We start from the raw sequence: 22,372 nt of genomic DNA, 5'->3' as shown, positions 1-22,372 counted from the left end.
ATGACCTGATTATAGCCCTACAGACGAGCTAATCTATAGTGGAGATTGATTCTAATGAATCATAAATTGCAACCTTAATCCTAATGATAGAAATCCTCTTACATTTGTTCACATTTTTCCAAGAATTTAAGGAAAAAAGACTTAGAATGAATCTTTTTCCATGATTATAAAGATAATTGATATGGAGGTGTACAACCTTTGTAACATGGGAGGTTCTTTATTAATTAAAAAAGTGTTTGACACTGGTCTTTTAGAGGATTTTATCACCATAAAAATAAGCCTAAACAAGTCAACGACCTCACAAATCTAAAAAAACATGAGCAAAGCATGTGTCGTACCCTAAAGCTGATCATATGAAATAGAAAGCCATATACAAAATCCTTCTAACCATGTTTTATGGATCATCCTAAATGTGGTAACATGACTTGGATCACAAATATATCATTAGCTTTAAAGATGTTTATGCAAAGTTCTTAGCTCATTTTAGAATATCTAAAGGATTTAATGAGAAATGTTTAAAGTGAAATGCTTACTTGAGTCAGTGGTTACAAACACCTTAATTAATGGGGTCCATGACTAGTCTCTATGAAAAAAAGTATACACTCTTCCAAAAAAACCCTCATAAAAAGTAAGTTAAATTAATGATTGATTTTACAAAATAGAATTTTATATTCTATGTAAAAAAAATCAAGAGATAGATGATCAAAACACATATAAAAAAATAGCGGCTTTTTTCATAAAAAGCAGACAAAAGTTCTATTTGATCTCTCAAATTTAATTTCTTATCTTTCATTCATATCCTTCTAGATTATTATTTTTTAATCATAAACTTTATTTTTTTTATCATGTCTCAGCCCTTGAAGATTGAGAAATGAAGGAGAAAGTCAATGAAAAAGTTAAGAAGAGAGAAAGTTATTAGGTGGTTAGATTCTAACCACTGATAACTTTGATTTTATGTTCAATTTTTCACCTTTAATGATTTTTAAAAAAAAAGTAGATAAAAGTTAGAAAGTTTTTTGTTTTGTTTGGTTTGGTTTGGGTTTTTAAGAATATTTAAGGGTGCCTAGGGGATTTTAGTAGGATTATGAAGCTTTCTATGAAATTTTTTTGAAATGTTTTCAAGTAAAATAGATGAAAAATTGATTTTTGAGGTCCAAATATATTGGTTTTTGATCTTTTAGCCGCTAGAGGTGGCTAGAGCATGACATAGGCAACAATAAGTCATTTGTTTAGACAGACAATATGTTTTAGTGTGGATTAAAATAATAAATAGCATGTTGTTCATTTGTTTGAAGGAAAAAAAAGACACCTTAGCTTTTTTTAAATCCAAGTGCAAGAACTTGCACTTGGCCTTTCAAGCTTAGGCGCCAAACCTTTTAGTTTATTATCATTTTATAATAAAATACTTTTCCAAATAGAATTGTTACAATAAAATTTAAAGAATCTTCCAAATATGTCTTACTTTTCAAATAAGATTTGAGATTTTAATTTTTTCAATTAATTTATAAAACATCTATATAAATATAACATGCAAAATTTTAGGCTAATGTTTTGCATGATTTTATGAATATTCAATGAGAATTTTTTTTTATGTTAACTTTTTACATAATGTTTTCAAATTAATTATTTTTTAACTCTTTTGTACTTCTGCATCATAATTATCCATAACATCTTTTTTATTTTTTTATTGAAATTTACTTTTCATATGATGTAAAGTTTTAATGTTTAAAATTATTCTTCTAATAAAAATCATAACTTTTTTTGTAAAAAAATAAAAACATTGATAAAGTGTTATTCTAGGATTAAGACAACACAAACACTTAGGAGGAGGGTGAATTAGGTATACAAGGTAAAACTATAAATTAATTTTTTTTACTTAATAACATGCAATTTTGAATGCTCAACCAAATGCGTAAGCAATAAACAATATAAATGTGATAATTAAATAGTAGAAGTTTAGATAAATTGCACCAAAATTTATAGAGGTTCGACAAACTACACACTCCTCTCATTAAACTTCTATTCAAGAGTTTCATCATCACACATCAATCTTCTTAGCTAGTGAGATCAAATCATTACAGGATCTTTTTATGAGTGCAAGATCAAACATAATTCTTTTATGGGTTTAGAAATAAATTGTTATCCCTAATCTTTTTATAGGCTAAAGACTAGAAAATCTTTCACCAATACTTGTTGAATAAAAATTATTAAACCACTCAAAAATTTGTCTATAAGAGACTTTCTTAGGTGTTTAGAATGTCACTTTTTATAGGCCTAAAAAAAATTGGTTTTCAAGAAATTCTCCTAAAAAAAGTCTTAGGCTGTGTTTGTTTCCCGGAAAATAGTTTTAGGAAACCACTTGCCAAACTTTCTTATATTTGTTTGCTATTAGAAAAGTTGATGAACAGAAAACACTTTCCAATCAAAGAAAAATTTGGATTGATTTCCAAAAAAATATTTTCTTGAAAAATTTAGATAGAAAACACTTTTCGAAAGTTATGAAAAATTTAGAAATGTCATATTATTTGCTGATCAAATCAAATTTAATCCTCACTTTTGATTGCTATATATATTTTGTTTTGAATATTTATTTTTCAATTCCATCTCTTAAAATTTAATTTTTATATTAACTTTGGTCCTCATTTTTATAACTGTTATTTGTTTTTTTCTTATCCTTATCATTTTTTTATTAAAATTTTTTATCTATCAAATTTAGTCCTTATTCTTTTGATTGTTACTTATTTTATTTAAAATAATTTATAAAATATTAATTGTTATTATTTTAATTTCTTCATCTTTCATTGTTTTTTATTTTTTAGATTTGATCTCTATTATTTTGATTATTATTTATTTTATTTGAGATAATTTATGAAATTTTATTTTCTTCAATTTCATTCTCATTCAACTTTTTAATTTGTAAGATTTGTTCCTCATTATTTTAATAAACTTGAGAAAAAAAAATATTAATAAGTTATTTTTCTGCTTATTTTTCATAACATAACGAAACACTGGAAAGTGTTTTCCATCATATTTTCCATTATACTACTAAACATAAAAAAATAGTTCACTTTCGTGGAATTTACTTTTCAAAAAAATCTACTAAACATAAAAAAATAGTTCACTTTCCTGGAATTTACTTTTTTTTTTAAAAAAACTACTTTCCAGCAAACAAACATGGCCTAAATAAGTTGATTGGAACAACAATTAAGCTCTTGAAAAGAATTTTGTTAATTCACACATAACCTTTTTTTTTTATGATTATAAGTTAAACAAGAGTGTCATAAGTTGTTTTTTAGAGGAAATATGCATAGATTTTTGCCGTAGGACTTCCACTCTTGTTTTGGGTAAGTGAAAGGCTATTTATGTGTTTAGAAAAGAAAATAGTTGTCAAACATAGTTTTCTGTCAATTGGCAAAATCGGTTAAACCATTTTATAATTGGTCAAACTATTTTGAGAATTTATCAGGCCCTTTTAAAGTTATTTAGATGATTTTGAAAAATTCTGAAATTTTCTGAATTTTTTTCAAAAATAATTGGACCAGTTTGAGAAACAGTCTAATTATTTATCAAAATGGTTGGATCATTTTAGCTATTCTCTTGCCATCTCCAAAACAACGAGACCATTTGGTTATTGTCTAGATTTTATCTCATTTTTTTTTGTTGTAGTCTTTTCTTAATTTTCTTTAATTCTTTTAGAGTTATTTGGGTTACGTAATCATTATAAGGTGTCTTAAATAAGTCTATTATTATTTGATAGAATTCTATTACAAATTTTATTATAGATTACTACAATACTTTATCCAAAAATTTTAATTTGGTCTTCAGAATTTTTATTTTTTTTTACAATTTGATCCTAATCTATGTTTTCTCACATTTCGGTCCTTGAAAATTGAAAAAGAAGAGAGCAAGTTAACAGGTAAACAAAAGAGAGATAAACATTCAATTGACCACGTTCTTGCCACACAAAAAATCAATCTTGATACCTTAAGAGAAGAATTGTACAGGGATGGTTTAGATATTTAATCATACTATAAAAAATATATCAAAAATCATTAAAAAATAGATTTGATTTGATTTTGAGTTTGAGTTTTAGGATTTTAAATTTAATTATTGAATTTAATATGACGTTTTTTTTTCTTTGCCAAAAATATATTTAAATTTAGGTTTTGAGATATAATATATTTTTTTATCCTGACAAACAACGTATTATCTATTCATTAAATAAAATAATAAACAACAATTCATCTAATAAAAAATATGCAAGTAGTATAAAGAGTTGTGGAATTTTAAATTTGATTATTGAATTTAATATGATGTTTTTTTTTTTCCTTGCTAAAAATATGTGATTATTGAATTTAATATGATGTTTTTTTCTTTTTGTTTTTCCTTGCTAAAAATATATTTAAATTTAAGTTTTGAGATCTAACACACTTTTTCATCACGACAAACAACGTGTTATCTATTCATTAAATAAACACAATAAACAACAATTCATCCAATAAAAAATATGCAAGTGCACATGTCTAGACTTTATATCCAAGAACACCTGAGTTTTTTACAATACCATGTCTTTGGCCTTGACCTTCTAGCCCCTAAAACGCCTAACTTTTTTAACAAGCTAGGTGTGTGAGCTTAACTTCATTCTTTTAGCCCTTCCTTCTTCTTCTTCTTTTTAGTTAGTTAATTAATTAATTTTTTTATTTTATAATAAAATAATTTTTAAATAAAATCGTTAACATTATATATGAAAATTACCTGATTTGGTCATAAGTTTCAATTAAGATTAGAGTTTTTTATGGTAATATTAATAATTACTTTGATATATAATAAATATTAACCTAATATGCATAATTGTTTTTCAAAATTTGTTCATGAATTTTAATGAGAATTAAATATCTTATTTGTTATTTTTATTATCAGGTTTTCTATATTAGTTTCCTCACATTAATTATTCTTTTTTGTTTTTTTTATATGGTTGTGTTAAAATTGTTAAGACAAGGTTTTTGATCTTTGTATTGAAACTTGTTTATCATGATTATTTAAAAAAAAATTTATTAAAATAAAAAAAATTCTTCAATAAAGAATAAACATTTGATTAAGAATGCATATTCTCTTCTCAATTTAAATCATTAAAATTCTTATAAATATTTATTCTAACTGACTTGAATTTTTATTCAAAAAAATCATACTATAGAAATATTTTTTTTTCTTTTAGAATCATTTGTTTTGTTGCAAACATTTATTTTAATTACTATAAAATTTAAATATAAAAAAAAATTCTAGAACAGTGCACCAACAAACTAGCTAGTCCAATTTATACACTTAATGAAAAACATATTTTGGACTCATTTTCATGTTTTTTTTTTATTAAAATTAAAGAATTATTTCAATTTAATAAATTTTAAATTAAAAACCTTAATAAATTTAAGTGATTTTTACAAGAATAGTAGCATTGTCAAAAAAAAAAAAATTGTTGATACCTTCTTATAATTTGACGTTAATGTTTCTGAAAAATATTGATCGTATCCTTATGGAACGAAATTTAATTTGAAAGAGTGACACATTCAATAAAATAATTAAAACATATCCTTAATTTGTTTCTAAAATTTTGAATTAGGAAAATTATCCCACAAGTTAATTTGGTCAAAAGAAAAAACCGTTTACAGTTGAGGTTCCACTTCCAGCAAGAGGAGAAAAAGAAAGGATATCCTTGTACTAGTAGTTGTGGACTTGTAGTAGAGAACTTGTACTAAGACAAGAGAAAACCAAGAGGCTATTAAGTGTTAGGAGAAGATCATGTTGTTAACTGTGAGAGAAGCATGTCCTTGCTCGCCAATTAGCTTCAACTTCTCTCGTATCAATCCCACAAGAGCCTCCCAAAGACTCAGAACATCAGTTTGCAGAGCCAGCTTCTCTGTCCAGCCAAAACCCAACACCAAGTCGTGGAACACTACCTTTAACGCCAAAAGGTACTTCTTTTTGCTTTTTCAGGGACACCCTTTTGTGTTTTTTCACTTATTATCTTGTCATTTGGTCTTTAAATTTGGATTTGTGTTACTTTACCCAAAATGGGCTTTGTTTTTTTGTTGGTAATTTGGTCTCTCTTTACGTCAATTTGTCTGTCCCATGCATTGCTTGGCAAGAGGAATAATAATTTGAAAAAGCTTTTCTTGGTTTCTTGAGCTATAGGTGGTGGTGATGTTGTTGTTCAATATAAAAAGCTTTCTGATCGCGTTATGGTTCTTCTATTGTGTGTGTGTGTGTGTGTGCTCTGATCGCGTTATGGTTCTTCTATTGTGTCTGTGTGTGTGTGTGTTTGTCTGGATCGAATGGATATTTAGGAGAAGCGAGGGAAATGAAATTTGTTCATAATAGGACTACGGGTGCTGGGTGTAAACCAAAAGAACCCAAATTAAAAAAGCAAGGTGCATATGTTCGATCAAAATTGGAGATTGAAATGAATCGATAATCTCTAGAGTTGTATAAAGGCGATACTCTGAGAGGTTTAGACACGAGCAGCTAGAAGTTATTCAAAACCAATGTCAGCTCAACTTGGTGTGCAATGTTGATTTGTGAAAGGCCAGGCTTATCTGCTAAGATTTCGTACTGAAATGTGCAAGAAATTAGCTTCTTTTGGTCAACAATCTTGTGGCCATCGAAGTGGGGGTTGTTTGAAGGAGAAACATATTGTTTGTACTTAAAAACTCCATATAACTCCCCTCTAACTAGGCTTGGTACCGTCCCCTGTTAGAATTGAAGATGTTCTGCTTGATTTTCATTCTTACTTCCATAATTCCCATTTCTTCCTTGGAAATTAGCAGCATATTTCTGCATTTTGAAAAATCAATCATTACATGTCTTAAATGGAAGCTAAGGTGATGCAGCACCTAGTTTCTGTCATTCTTCTTCGAATCAGGCTAACCATGCTCTTACCGAATTTAACTTTTACTGCCTAGTTTAGGCCTTGAACTTTTCAATTCAGTAAGCTCTAAAGATGTCTAGGTTTTAATAGGTGTTTTTTCATTTGGAAATTATTCCATTCAAAATTTCCTCACTTAACATTTTCCTATAATTGTTCTGTTGTTGTAATCTCTCTCTCTCTAGCTGACATGAATTCCTTTGTAACCGTGATTGCTCCAGTTTTGATCCCCTGGGTATTAATTCAAATGTACCATCCAGTCTAAGTGCTTCCTGGGAAAGTCTTCTAGCCTTCTTATCACCAATATTTGAGAGTGCTTCGAGTACAAAAAAAGATAAGCGAGGAGTTGCAGGTCTGTTTCTGGCTTAATGTCTTATGATATTCAAGTTGCGAACGTATTCTTTATCTCCTAGTAATTAAGTGGGATGCTTTGACTCTTGGCAGCTGCAATTGAGGACAGTTCCATTGATTTTGGCGATTTCTTCAAAGGCCCATTACCAGGAAAATTTCTCAAACTTTTGGGGTTTCTGGCTCTATCCCGTCTTGGTATATATATACCCCTTGGTGGGGTAAATCAGGAGGCATTCGCTGGAAATTTAGATCAGAATAGCTTATTGAGCACTTTGGATTCATTTTCTGGGGGGGGCATTGGTAGACTTGGAATATGTTCACTAGGAATTGTTCCCTTTATCAATGCCCAGATTGTGTTTCAGCTTCTTGCTCAAATTTATCCCAAGTTGCAAGATCTTCAGAAAAGAGAAGGTGAAGCAGGAAGAAAGAAAATTCTTCAGTACACTCGGTATGCTTCAGTTGGTTTTGCTGTAGTACAGGTAAGCAGCTCAATGTTCACCTGAATAATGTGTTAGCTAACATGAACCTAGATTCATCACATAACCCACTAAGTGCTGTTCCAAAAAATAAATGTAAAGTTTTGTTGTAGCTAAAATTTGTGATTGTCATATATATTCAGGTCAGATCTTTTGTTAAGATGTGAAAAGAAAAACCATTAACACATCTATTAGTACTTCTGTCAAGAAAGTTATAGTTGTGAATTATGAGATCAATTTATTGCAAAGTAATTTTCGGAGTCTGAATATACAAACTAGTAGCAAATTATAAGTACTTGTCATATAGCAGCATCACGTATCTGTCTGTGAAGGTGTTGAACATTAAATATCTTGCATTTGAAACTCTTAAAAACAGTTGATGTTCTCAACAGAGTACCTGGAAATGTATTCTACAAAATGATGCCAAGTTATTTTTTGTTTTCCATGACAGGCAATTGGTCAGGTTCTTTACCTCCGTCCTTACGTTGATGACTTTAACACGCAGTGGGTTCTAACATCTGTTACTTTATTGACACTTGGCTCTGTGCTTACAACTTACATTGGAGAACGAATCTCTGATCTAAAACTTGGAAATGGTACATCCCTTTTGATATTTACAAGCATTATTTCCTACTTGCCGGCATCTTTTGGTCGGACCACTGCAGAGGCATTTCAGGATGGTAACTATGTTGGACTGGGCACCATCATCTTTTCGTTCTTCCTATTAGTTCTTGGTATTGTCTATGTTCAGGTAATTGTTAACCAATTTTTTGATAAAACTTGATTTTGTGGAAGAAACAACATGTTAATGAATATTACAAAAAAGGATTTCAGGAGGCAGAAAGAAAGATTCCGCTCAACTATGCCTCAAGATATACCAGCAGAAGTGGTGGGCTTCAAAAATCTGCTTATCTACCCTTTAAGGTTTGTATTTTATGCTCTTGTATCATGTATTTTAAATTCTATGAGTTTGAAATCTTTGATTTGATTCATTCCTATTCAGAATGCTTTGTTGGTCAATTTCTTGATATGTACCTTTATTTTCAACTAGGAGTAATTAACTAGTCATTTTCTCACACTGAGACAAAATTAAGAACAAAGTCCCCAAATTTTGATGTTAGAACTATGCCAATGTTTGTGTATCTATGATTGGGTATACCCATTGACCTGACTTTGATATGATATTTTGCCAATTAATCATATCAACTGCATGGGTTCTGTCATTCATGATGATAATCTTCATAACAGAGTGCCTCAAATAGGTTCCTCTGTCAATTCCAAAACTTATAGAACTTCAGCTATTATAAAAGTAAGAGCAGCTAGATGCTCACTAATGAGACCATTTGAAGGTGAAATTACCTCTTCAACTTGAACAGAAAAAAATTATCAATGGAAGATGAGGGGAAATGCCATACCTCTTTCTTTGGGAGGATCAAGGGTCAAAAGCCTGGCTTTTTTGGAAAGGAGGAATACAAATTGTTTAAAAATCCTCATCTAGAGGCATAATCTTTGGAAGAACAATTTTAGCTTGTTACCCACTTGCTTTTACTGCTTGTGTATCAAGAGAGGCAATCAGTGATGAATTCATGCATTCTACATCTCCCCTTTGCACCATTGGATCTCTTTCAGAAACAATCAAGCTAATCTCATTTGATTTCCTGTTTGTGCAGGAGTGTCTTGTTTTTCTTGTTACTTGTATTTTCTTTATTTTTCTTGGTAAAGTTTTCTTCTCCCGTCGAAAAGGAAAAAATTATCATTTTATTACTTTCATAATTTCTCAACATATCATCATTGGGTTCTTGCTCATTGAGAAATTGGTGTTACCTTTAGCCTCTTACTATTAGATTAGTTTTAGCTCTCTAGAAAAGAGGGAAAACAGAGACCATGCTGTTACTTCAGCATCGTTAGTTGTTCAACTTACAGAACTCTTATTCTCCAACTCCCTAACAGTGAGAAATAACAAGCATTATTGAATAATGTTCGATGATATTATGTTAATCTATGTCACCTTTGACATTCAAAAGTTAAGGCTGATGATTTGTCTTCCAAATACTTTTTTTCTGTGAAACTTATGCATGATCTCACCACCTTAAGTTATGAACTTGAGCATATTCCCACAGCATAGGATGTAATACAGAATCCAGTATTGAAAGAAGCCTGGGGAGTAAATGAAGATGATTATCAAACAATTTACATACTATGTTATGTATCTTGCATGCGCACCTCTTTTAATTGAGCTGTGATGAGATGGCTTCCTGTGGTTGTATGTCTTCCTTTCAGGTTTAATTCATCTTTATTTTCATATCATGCTTTCATTGAGCAGGTAAATAGTTCTGGGGTGATGCCAATTATCTTTTCTACGTCATCATTGGCTCTTCCTGGCACCCTAGCACGGTTCACTGGAGTGTCTGCACTGAAGAAAGCTGCATTCGCTTTGAACCCAGGAGGTGAGCATTTGATATTTTGGCTGCTCGTGTTAAAAAAGACAGGATGTTAGTTGATTGGAAACAGTTTCTTTGCACTAACAAAATTATTGATTATCAACCTAGTTGAAATGAGTCTTGCCTAGGTTTTGGAAGCTATTTTTCTCTGTGCTCATTTGAGGGCCTTGTCATGGTGCTTAAATTGCTGAAATACCCTTTGACTGTTTACCATAAACTCTGCTTGCCTCCAAACCAATTCAATGTTTATGGTAGGATGCTGTGCTCTGTCTTCCTTCCTGTCTTAGTATGGTGATTGAGTCATCTGATTCATGGTTACCTTAGGGTGGGGTAGGATGGGTGGCTGTTTTTCTAGCCCCTTATTTTACTTCAGAGTTGTAATGTTGTGTAATCCAGGAACCAAACTATAGATAGTAACTGCATGAGATGGAATAAAAGAAAATAGAAGAAAAGAATTTGCCATCAATAACTTTCATCTGGTGGATTCTGCTTGCTTTGTTGGTGTAAAACAAATAGATATAGTTTAAACTAACTGGATAAATGTTTGCAGGTTCTTTCTATCTCCCAACCAATATCCTATTAATAGCGTTCTTCAACTATTACTACACATTCCTTCAATTAGACCCCGATGATGTGAGTGAACAGTTGAAGCGCCAAGGTGCATCAATTCCACTTGTACGACCGGGTAAAAGCACCTCTGCTTTTCTTAAAACAGTAAGTTTTTTTCTTTCTTATGAAATGTGTATTGTTTGCATTATAAACCTGAATGCTGAATCCATATATGAACCATACATGAAACATGCTATCATGACTAGAACCTCAGGTATATGTTACATGAATTCTAGACCATACTATCTGATACAGGAGTTGGGATTGGTGCATCTAATAATTGACCTTGGGGTATACATCAAAATGGTCAATTACTAAGCAATCTTAGTATTTATCATATGAAGTAGTCAATCGCATAATCTACAAATGTTCTACTTCTTAGGTTCTTCTAATAAATAAAAAAATAATCTCACCTCTCACCCTTTTCTTTTATTTGCTTATTTTGAACCTTAATGAACTCTTCTGGCCAGTTTCATTCACGAGTTCTTGGATGTTCAATAGAAGCAGACCTGATCTTTTAGCGATCAACCTCCTTGCTACACCTTTGTATCAGTGATCTCTTTCTGTGGAATTGCCTATTACTATGTTAACCATAATGGCCCCTTTCATTTCCATGGATGTCTAGACACCCCTTAATATATTTCATGCATAGCTGAACCACCTTTGGAATAGTGTTCCACAAGAGCTACACAAGCCCTTTCATCTCTACTGTTCCAGAATCCAGATAATCCTTTTCACTGAGGGCTACATAAATTTGATCGTCTAATACTATGCAGAAGCTGCTAGAAGATTTTATCATTGCATGTGTAAAGTTTTAGTGCGAGCCTTAAGTTTTGTTGAGCTAATGATTCTTGGACTCGTTATTTATACTAAAATGGTTTGTCATACAGGTTCTTAGCCGCATATCTGTTCTGGGTTCTGCCTTTTTGGCTATCCTGGCTGCTGGTCCTTCTGTGATTGAACAAATCTCGCACTTGACTGCATTTCGAGGATTTGCTGGCACTTCCGTCCTGATTCTTGTTGGTTGTGCAACAGACACTGCAAGAAAAGTTCAAGCAGAAATAATATCCCAGAAGTACAAGAACATAGAATTTTATGACATTGACAGGTATGGTCCATAAAAGGATGACAAAGAATGGGAAAGACAGGTCTTTGGATTGTATTCTAGGGACATGGCGCAGTATGATCACATTTCATCTGAGATGTCATGCGATATATAGCTTGCCATTTTGTATCTAGGTTTCTGGCCTGTGTATTTTACCTTTTTTATTATTGATTTAGGATGTAACTTGTACATAATGCTATATGACGTCCAGAATCACGTCAGAGTTGCCTAATTTTAGTATTTTCTAAGAACATAACCTAAAATCCATTCACATTGTTTCCTTACTAGTTTCTGCAGTGCAGGTAATGAAAGACATGAATTGCCCAAGTTTTTCGTTTCTCCAGAGTTATGCCCCCAGCATTTGTACCATAATCATTCTTGTAGCTTGTCTTTGGCATTTAAAGAATAGACTTCTTCTGACATAACTAGTTTCTAAATCAATCAACAGCTCCCTGTTTCTGTCAAAAAATTTTGTTCCATTTGAAAGAGCATGTGGCTGTGTTTGAAAACAGTCTACTCGAGCAGCTCTGAAGTCTGAAACGTGACATTAACTTGTCCAGATTGATCATGGCCACCATTATAAATGACACTTTGAAGTTAGTCTCACAGCACGAACTGGCACTTACCTGACCATATTTAATTATACTCAAGAGGATGCGGTCACATATACAAACGATACAAGCTCAAGTCCGTGTATTTTGCAATCCATGGTACAGCCCAATGGAAACAAGGCCCAATTTGAAAGATAGATAGAGCAAGCAAATTCCATCGCTCATTAATCACCTCTAATGAGGGCATAATCTAATAAAATATACAATTACAGGGCCAATTCTAGAAAATCCAATCCCACCCCACTGTTCTCCTCCCTCTCGTACGAGTGAGGCCTTGGATTCCATCAGCTGGAAAGTTATCTGAGAAGCATGTGAAACTAATTTGACCATAGTGGAGACACTAGTTGGTATCATATATTAGACTGCTTCAAACACTAATCAATGTCAGATGAAAAGTCAGGTTCCTCGGGCTTCGGTAGTTTTGGCATCTCAACATCCTTGATCTTTTGAGCACCTCTCCTTGTGTTGGCAGCGAATCTGGAAGCTAGTATTGTGACCCCCAGGTTCAGTTTTGCCTGGGAAGGATTTGAATGATCTGAAAAATGAGCCCCATCCTCGTCCTCATCAGGTTCAGTAGCCTCTCTCTCATTCAATGCAAAGGATTCTGACATGGTGAGATTGTTTTCCACCATCCTTTTCTTGTGCCGACGCCAAGCAGCCTGTATGAAGCAGGCTGCCCATGTCCTCCAATGATGTGAATGATATCGGAATGTATGCTGCAGCTTCTTGCTATGGAGGCGTCTAAATTGGTTGGCAACAAACTTGAGATCTTCTGCTCTCAATACAAAAGCTTCAACTTCATTTAGAGCCTTGACTGTTCTTGTTGATGATGGCAAGTTGAGGGATGATTTTGGATGCAAAGCCCATGAAAGTAGCTCCTCTCCACAAAAATCCCCAGGTTTCAGCATGATAGAATTAAAGAAACCTGTCCTGCCACCGTTGGTCGTGGAACTCTCCAGTTTGCCTCTAATAACAAATAACATTTCTGTCACAGGATCACCCTCGCGAACAATATACGTGCCTTCAGTGCTCAGGGAAGAAACTAGACGCTCACATATTGCATCAAGCAGTTGATCATCCATCTGTGAGAAAAAGGGCACCTAGAAACAAGAAAAGCAATTGGATTATTATGCTAACAGAGTGAACTGAATTGATTGCCATATCCAATCAAGGTTTATCAACTTATGGAAGCATAATCAGATTATGTACAGAATCAAAATCAAGATTCAAGACCCAAAAATTAATATCTAAAGCAGTACTTCCTAGGAAGAAGATGCATTTGATTGATGAACATATTGATGATTTTCTACTTGGCATACGTCCATCTAGTACAATTCCCTAATACTGTGGTGAAAAACTGCATTCAGTACCTCACAATGATTAATTCATAGAGTATAATAAAGAAAGAAACCCATGCTCAAATCAGACAAGAAGGCTCATATATAACAAAAGTCAAACCAGAACATAAAAGCCATCATGAAATGCCAGTCTGAAATACCTATGCAGCTCAGCACCCTATATCAGGGCAGAAATGACTAAAGACAAACAGACACGAGTGTTTTCACCTCTACAACATTAAATATTCAGATAGAGACATACACGTCGAACAAGGTCCAAACATAGGTGGCGCTGGATATCACGTCTAAGATCAGCAGGTAGGCCTCGTAGTATGGATTCTTCATTGACTCCTCGAGTTGCAAGCCACTTGTATTGAACAAAACGTCGAACCCGTTTCCTCAGATCTTCAGGTAGTTGGCGATGCTTCATCCATTCCTCAGTATCTCTTCGCTTGAGTCTCCATTCTTCCAGTCTCACAGTGAGGGATTGAAGATATGTCTAAGTCATATAGCAGATGTGAAATCATTAAACCAGGTCATAAAGTAATAAATATAAATGCTGCCAGTAGATTATTATCCAGCCAAAGTAGGATAACACCACATACTTAAAGACGCAATCTTTATTCTTCAGAACTTCTGCATGAAGAGACCATTCATTCGCCTTCAACTTGCAATATCTTGATAACAAGTGAAGACTTTGAACCAGAAAAAAGGCTCTTTAAAGTAACAAATAAAAGAATAACACAAGGGGGGTCCATTTGGCTTTCAAAAGTTTCTTTAAATATTTAGTTGAGACCGAAAGATCAAGGCAACATCAAAAGTACAAAGCTATGAAGAGAGGCCCGTAAAGGATTTAGCAGTGGTACTAAAATAGAACCTGACAAGACGATATCTTATCTCTTACTAAAGCAATTGGTAAACAAGGACAGACAAAGAAGAGAAAAGGTTCATCACAGGTCAATCAGTCAAAGACATATATTGGAAGATGGTAGCATGGCTTCTGAATTCTAAATGAAGTTCATCACCGTCATGAAAACCATCAAGTGGGTCCCAGAAATACCTCGACATATGAGACAAGAAAATTACTAAATAGCAATTATAGTTGACAGCCTGCCTTCCTACCTCCTAATTAAACATTGAAGATGATATACTGCATATTGTTTATACTAATAAGATGGAACATGTTTGGGAACAAGAATAAGGAGAACTTTAGCAAACGCCATGAAGAGATGTCTTCAAAGTTCAGAAAAAAGAAAGAAAGAACTACCAGGAAATGGAAAAGTCAGACAAAAAGAGAAAGCAAGTTGGAAGATTGAGAGGTGGAAACTCAAACATAAAGCACTAATGATACCTGCATATTGCCAATCAAATGGGCAAATAAAACAAGACCCAAGATTGAAATGAGTACAGCAAATGATGTCTCCCCAATAAATGTGCTAGTTGACAAATTCTGTCCATATGAACTGAAATAAGAAAGTATAAGACATTAGCTACCATAGCCCATGCTTGCATAAGTTTCTTAATTTTTGAGTTTAGAGAATGCATTAAGATAGCAAATATTTAGTCAATTATCTGGTACATCAAATGTTCTATTCAACAATAATAAGCATCTTGTCGTATTCCAATATGATTTTGCAAAGTTGGGGACCTAGTTGTCAGATTTTAAAAGCATAAAAAAATCTAAAAATTACAAAGGCTTAATTAATCCCAAAAACTACAGTATGGCCACTTCTTCCAGATAACCAAAAGAACAGGGAATATCAAGCCATCAATCAGCACACTGAAGCAGTTATTTTGACATTCAAATGCTACCAGAAAGCATTCTACTCGTTCTAACATCCAGTTCCTCTGTTTGTGGTATGTAGTGAACTATGTGCTTGGGTTTTTTTTACAGTCTAATTACATGTTTCATAACATACTTACATTATTCTGTCTAGGGATGAATGGGGTAAATTGGAGGTCTACACTTTTGACTGCCCTTTTATCACTCCTTAGCTTCAATTTGACCACATATTTGTTCCAGTATGCATTCTCTCCAGTTAATCAAAACTTTTCTTTGACTATGACTCTCTCACTATTTTGCCGTAATGTGCAGATGGTGTGGTTCGTGAGAGAAGTCAAAGGCCAGATTTGTGGCAATTCTCAAACGGTGTTCCAAGCCATATAGATGAAGAGGAATTAGAGACCTTTTCTTTCTTCGTCTTTCAATTTACTGAAAACTACAAGGCACGCACATTCCCTATTTAATGAGGTTACCTTTTCCCCTTAAATTGTCAATTTATTAAATTATATCCAAATTATATTTAAAATAAATCAATTCATTAAACCAGTAACATATATCAACTAGATGTCGGAAAAAAGTAACCTTTTTCAAAGATAGTCCACATCAATACACCGATGTCTGACAATTGTACATGTTAATGCAAATTAGCATTGAGATATCTATATCATTTCTTCCATAAAATAAAATAATAATAAACTGCATATTCTATTCTAGTATCATAATTGAGGCCATATAATATTTGGAAGAACATCTTGCAATAGAGAGATTCAATCATGCAATGAAATTGAAACCAAATTGAGATACAAAATTCTGAATGTATGGTGTGTGCAAAAGTATACCTTAGCTGCTGTAAACCCCACCACAAGCAATACAAATACTTCTCAATAAAGTTGGAGGATACGACATTTTTTTTAACTGCATTTTCAAATATGCCATATTTGAACTCTATGTCATTATCAGGATCACAGTTCTTGAAAACACTTGTACCACTTGCCCAGGCCTTGTGTTCGCCATCATTGAAAGTATCACAATCCAGATAAGTGAGCAAGCATTTGACAGGACTATTTTCTTTTCTACATTGTGATTTCCAGCATGACGTATACCTATCAATTGATAGCAAATACCATGAAGCCCCTAAAACCTGCATAAAAAAGAGAAGTAATGATAAGAAAAAAAAATTGAACTCATAGCACGGGAAAAACCAAGCGTGTAGCAACAAGAAGAAGACAAAAGCAAACATACATGGCTGGCCAACATGTATAGTAGCAGATTATATGCAGCCCCAGCCCACGCTGTCCTGGTAACCACTCCAGTTGCTTTAATAATTTCTGAGCTCAATGGAAAAATGAGATATAATCTGGGAACATATTGTAGCAGAACAATTAAAGCAAGGGCATTATTCTTATGATCAGTTCGAGAGCTTCTTGTTGCTGGTATTACGAACCATATGACAATCTGCAGTAAATTTCAATCCATTATACTTTCCTTTTTTATAGGCCAGACTTATGAAACAGATGCGACTAAAAAATTCAACATTTACAAATTGAAACTAACAAATAGTGCAGATGAGGAAGCTAAGCAGGTTTGCCTGTGTACTGTTTTCAGATGCAGGAATGTATTTCAAAAACAAGCAAGCAATAATATCTACGGATAGAAGTCATAAGAGAGGCAAATTTTTACTTCATTCCATGGTTTTCTGGCTTGTTTGAGTTTCTTTCATTTCCTCTCTAAACTGTTTGCCTGATAGAAACAGCAGGTAAGTTCACATATGATGCCCATTGTCAAGGTAAACTCGGTTATTATTCACAACATCTGCCACACTATTTATTAATCTTGGAAGCCAAGATGCTGCAAGTTTAAGCTTCTTCTAAAAAAACTGGTCTCTCCACAAACATCCCAGTCGCCCTTCCCTGAAGAAAATAAAAGAACCCATAATACCTTGGCAAACTACTTATACCTGTGCAATTTAACCCACCATCAATTTGGTTTTGATAGTTTCCTTTTCCCATCCTGCGCTATTTTGGATTTTATATATATATGAGATATTTTGAGATCAAATCATTCCCATAGCCAAACATATTTCGAGTTCACCTATTCTGCTTTTCTTGAATGCTGTCCTATTTCCTCGATGATACAGCTAAAGTTCTATACTGCACGTGGCTGAAACATGTCTATTTGTAATCCATCAAAATCAAATAAAAGAGGTAGCTCACAAAACTCTAGCAGTGCTAATTGACAATGTACTAATTTCTAGAGGACAACATAAGCACAACTTTTCCATTTGAAGAGATGTGGAATGGGATTTCTGAATAATTGTTTCTCTGTTTCTATTTTACCATAATTGCAAATAAAAGCCAGCACTTGACCACATAACACTACCTATGCTTCTCTTAAATTTCCCAGAGGCCATATATGAAACCCAACTTTTCCATGCCTTGAGGTGCAGAACAGACTTCTAAACACCACAGCTGTATGGGAGGATCGCTTCTACAAAGTTCAGATTGTTTTTCTGTTTCTGTTTTCGCATATTTCCAAATGAAAGCCAGTAAAAAACCACGTGACTCTCTTGTGGATTCTCTCAAATCTTCCTACAACTAGGACGGTTATGACCTAATATTTCATCAAGTTCATTTTTCATTTCATTCGATGTGTGGTGAAATAAAATCCTACTTCCACTATTAATTTTCATTTACTATTTTCCGAATTCTCTTCCTCTGCTCTTACCATGTCTGATTGGTTTACAAAAAGAACACCAGAGACAAAGGAACACACTTGAGAAAGGATTGAACAACCAAAAAGATTGTTAAATTATTGGGATCATCATTTCCTCCATGATCCCCAAGAGCCCCAAGTGAAATCCACTCTTGTTCACTCTCTCCTTAACATCAACATGGAACTTGAATTATCTTCTACCCTTATTCAACTTTTCCAAATCATTCCTCTCCATTTACAAAGAAAAAAAACTTTTAGAACATAGAGATTTTAAGGAAGGAGACATATATATGTTAATTTCCACAAAGTGTATATAAATATCAATAATAAGCATGTGAAACCAACTCCATTTAAGTAAATTGCATCATTCAGGGCATTCTTTATTTGTAGACGACCCTATACAGTTTGTTTAATTTGTGCATGGCTTTTGTTCTCTTAAAACGGGAGGGGCCCATTTGGTTGCTTATAGTTGCAGCCTCTGATATATTAGCATAAAGTAGAACCCTGGTGAATTATAGATAAAATCCTTGAGTTAAATGCTTTTGACTTTAACATCTATAACATTCAAGTAACTAACACAGATTCATATTCAAGGTAGAAAAGCTATGTTGTTTAAAAATTAGGATCAAGTAAATCCTCGTCTACTTTACTCTGGCCACTAGTCAAATTGAATCAACAAGGACCACAAGTGAAGCATGCTTAAACTGTAGAGCATCAATTATTAAAAAGTGATACCTGAGGGAGAGGCAGCGTAGCAATGAGATCAATGAAGAAGTCAGACCTAATATATCTCCTTGCAATCTTCTTTGGGTCCATGACAAGTTCGCCCCTTCCAAAGACACGAGAGCTTGGTGCAACATAAGCAGTCCTAAACTTTATAAGCATGTGCAACCAATAAAAAAGATCTGCAATAGTCCGAAAAAAGGTCACAACAATTCTCAACTTAAAGTCTGTATTCACACATGAAGATTCCCCTGCCTCTCCAACAGTGGGCAAGTAAAAATACAACGGATCAACAAAAAGTGCCATCAAGCATGAGAAAAGGAAAATCTTGTTCCATCGCAATACAATATCACTTCCAGGGTCAAGTATTCTCTGACGCCATGGGGCAAGGTCCTCTGGAAACACCTTAGACCTTCCAATTTCAGAATTTCCATTGAGTTTATTTCTACCACCCACAATCATATTGTCTGCTTTTAGCAATGAAGATGAGACCTTATCAACAGACGATGACTTTTCTAGGCGTATCGGGTCATTTTTTCCCCACAGGATTTCTTTGTCATGTTTTCCATCAGAATAAAACCTACAAATTGTTGAGCCAAATTGTTAGTGGAAAATTCCAAACTGCGAATGCAATCCCATCAGCATTTCACCTAGGAACAGAAGTATACTTGTCAAGAAATGAACTTTGAGCGAATAAACTGTTGACTTCAATAGTTAATTCAGCTTCTAGAATATTAAAGCTCAAGGCTTATTTCAACCAATTGAAACAAAAGATCTTGGCCTCCCCAGCAACCAAATAATGAAAGATTCAAACTTTAATAATTTTATAAGCACCTAAACAATTAAAAACAGAAGTTGTTCTTTACTGTGAAAGAAAACTAGAAACATATTCCAAAAAATCACAAAATTCATATCAATTTGTTATCCAGCTCATTGTAAGGACGAAACCCCACCTATGCAAAAGAGTTCTATGAGCCTCCGGTAAAGCGGGAATTCAGGGTATTAGCAGCCAAACAAAGCATTTGCAGAGAAACAAACAGAACCCACAAAAGCAAGATCACAAAACAATAAAAGAAACTTACATTACAAGCTTCTCCTTCTTCAACTCCATTAGAAAGAAAAACTAAAAATCTGATCTTTCCCTAAAACCACAACAAACCCATAAAATCTTTTGGTGTACACTAACAAATCTGAACTACTGAAACCGAGGAAAGAGTTAGCTGGAGACGGGTGAGTGATAGATTTGGCTAGTGCTCTTTTCGGAGTCTTGAAAATGAGGCATCAGACATTCACTGAGTTTAACAGACGGGTTTTTTTGTTTTTAACCTTTGTTTATGCTTAGCTGGGAATAAATAATGGCGTCCAATTTGAGGAACCCTACAAGACTGTTGTTTAGTAAAAAAAGTCAGACCCATTAATATTTGTCGCAGCAGCAAAATTAAGATTTTAATTACCAACACCACCAATCAGCAACGGGCTCCCACTTGGGACACTGTTGTGCCTGGAAAAAAACGAAGGGATTGTGTTCTTTTTGACAGGAAAACAGTTGTGTTCACACTGAATTTGATCCCAGTTGGAAAATTAGAAGTAAGATTGTTTCTCTAAGCCCATAATTTCTTTGGTTCATAAGCCCAATTTCAATGCTTTCAAATTATTTTCCCTCCTTCCTCTGTATTCTATTCTGAACCATTCTGCGACTTGGATGGGGCTCTTTTGGAAATACATTCCATTCCATATTTTTAAAAAAATTATAAAAAACTAATTTATTTATATTTTAAAATTATTTTGATGTGCTGATTTTAAAAATAATTTTAAAAAATAAAAAATATTATTTTGATATAATTTTTAAAAAAACATTTTAATAATGTAATAGCATTTCCAACAATTTTTTATTTTAAAAGTTCAATCATTAAAGTGAAAAGTTTATATATTTATTTAATTAAATAAGTAGAGAATTATTCATGCAGCTATATCAAATTACAAATTCAATTTTAAATTAATCAAAATTAATTATTTAAATTTGTGAATCAAATCATGAAATTAACTAAGTTCAATAATTGTTTTATTTATACCCTCACAAGATTAAGAACCAATCAAATATTAAAGTATTTGTTTAAGATCGTGATAAATTTATAAATATTAAACTAAAATAAATTAAATTATCCAATTAAAAAAATATTAAATTAAAATTTAAAAAACAAAAAATCAATAAAAATTCCATTATGAATTCCATTATGAATTATTAAATTGATAAAAAATAATAAATAAAAAAATAGAGAAAATGACCTAAGCTTGGAGCCTAATTGACTTTAACTCTAATGCACCTAGATCTATTTAATTTATTTATTTTTTGTTATGAGGTGGATAACGTGTCTTCCACCCTTAAGTTTTTTTTTAAAAAAAAATAAATGATGTGTTGCCTGTTTTATCTAAATTTTAACAACCAAAAAATAAGTCAAAGTTTTATACCTAAAAAAATATATTATTAATTATTTTTTAATTCAAAAACACCCTATACACCTTGAAAAACCTATTCTTGACCACGGGAAACCCAATAATCATAGTGAAAACCTGGAAAAAAAATTGAGCTCAGATTTACCATCTTAAGTAAGGTTAAGGGCAAAAAACACCTAAGCTAAATTCACCTCATTTAATAGAATCTATTAACACTAAAATCGTTCTTTTTCCGTGGTTAAAATCAATGTCAAATATGACTTTTTTTTTCTTTATTTTTAGAATCCAACTACTCTCCATCTCCTCTCTCAAATTACCTCTTTCAAATTAGAAACCAAGGAATAAGAAAATGAATTCTTGTATCAAAATTGATATTTTAAAATACTAAGGAACCTAAAGTTTATAATTTGAAAGTTTAAAAAATAAAGTGAACTTTTTATTTTAATTTTGAAATAGCCACTACTTTTCTATGTCCTTTTCACTTTGATTTTCTGTATTTAAATTATACATTACTGAATAAATTAACTTTAATTGTTATTAATTTGGGTCTATAAGTATATAATTGAAAAGGAAGTTTGAAAAGGAAATATAGGGATAAAAAGAAATTCATTATAGCATTTTATAATAATATATTTTGCATGAATAATGATACGATGAATAGTATCTTCCCCTCGCCTCACTTTTTAGATTATAGTTAATTATTGAAAAAATAAAACATGTAAGGAAAATTATTCTTGTTTTTTAGTTGAATTGTCTTAAAGCACTTTTTGGATACTTATAAAGTACATATTATTTATTATTTATATATATTTGATTAGTATTTTAAGTAAAAAGGATGAATAAAGAAAGAC

At 32.6% G+C, this 22,372-nt stretch overlaps 2 protein-coding genes across 3 annotated transcripts; one reads left to right on the top strand and one right to left on the bottom strand.

Annotated features, from left to right (window-relative positions):
* The first annotated feature begins 5,668 nt into the window (after positions 1–5,668).
* LOC105121260 (preprotein translocase subunit SCY1, chloroplastic-like) lies at positions 5,669–16,146 on the top strand. 2 transcript variants are annotated; one of them, XM_011019825.1, is made up of 8 exons: positions 5,669–5,969; positions 7,141–7,271; positions 7,364–7,749; positions 8,198–8,497; positions 8,581–8,670; positions 10,070–10,193; positions 10,738–10,901; positions 15,945–16,146. In XM_011019825.1, the coding sequence occupies exons 1-8, from the start codon at positions 5,797–5,799 to the stop codon at positions 16,014–16,016; spliced, it is 1,440 nt and encodes a 479-aa protein (XP_011018127.1). In that variant the 5' UTR covers positions 5,669–5,796; the 3' UTR covers positions 16,017–16,146. The 2 variants fall into 2 exon arrangements, with proteins under 2 accessions (XP_011018127.1, XP_011018126.1); XM_011019824.1 differs by lacking the exon at positions 15,945–16,146 and adding an exon at positions 11,687–12,225.
* On the bottom strand, positions 12,518–20,619 carry LOC105121261 (probable cyclic nucleotide-gated ion channel 17). Its single transcript, XM_011019826.1, has 7 exons — positions 20,150–20,619; positions 19,080–19,647; positions 16,875–17,087; positions 16,472–16,773; positions 15,201–15,312; positions 14,112–14,348; positions 12,518–13,612 (listed from the first exon to the last, which is right to left on the bottom strand). Exons 1-7 carry the CDS (start codon positions 20,176–20,178, stop codon positions 12,887–12,889), a joined length of 2,187 nt encoding a protein of 728 aa, XP_011018128.1. The 5' UTR covers positions 20,179–20,619; the 3' UTR covers positions 12,518–12,886.
* Positions 20,620–22,372: the final 1,753 nt, after the last annotated feature.

Source organism: Populus euphratica, unplaced genomic scaffold (assembly GCF_000495115.2).
Source record: "Populus euphratica unplaced genomic scaffold, PopEup_1.0 scaffold31.1, whole genome shotgun sequence".
Taxonomy (NCBI): Eukaryota; Viridiplantae; Streptophyta; class Magnoliopsida; order Malpighiales; family Salicaceae; genus Populus; species Populus euphratica.
This window is presented reverse-complemented; position numbering and strand designations above follow the sequence as displayed.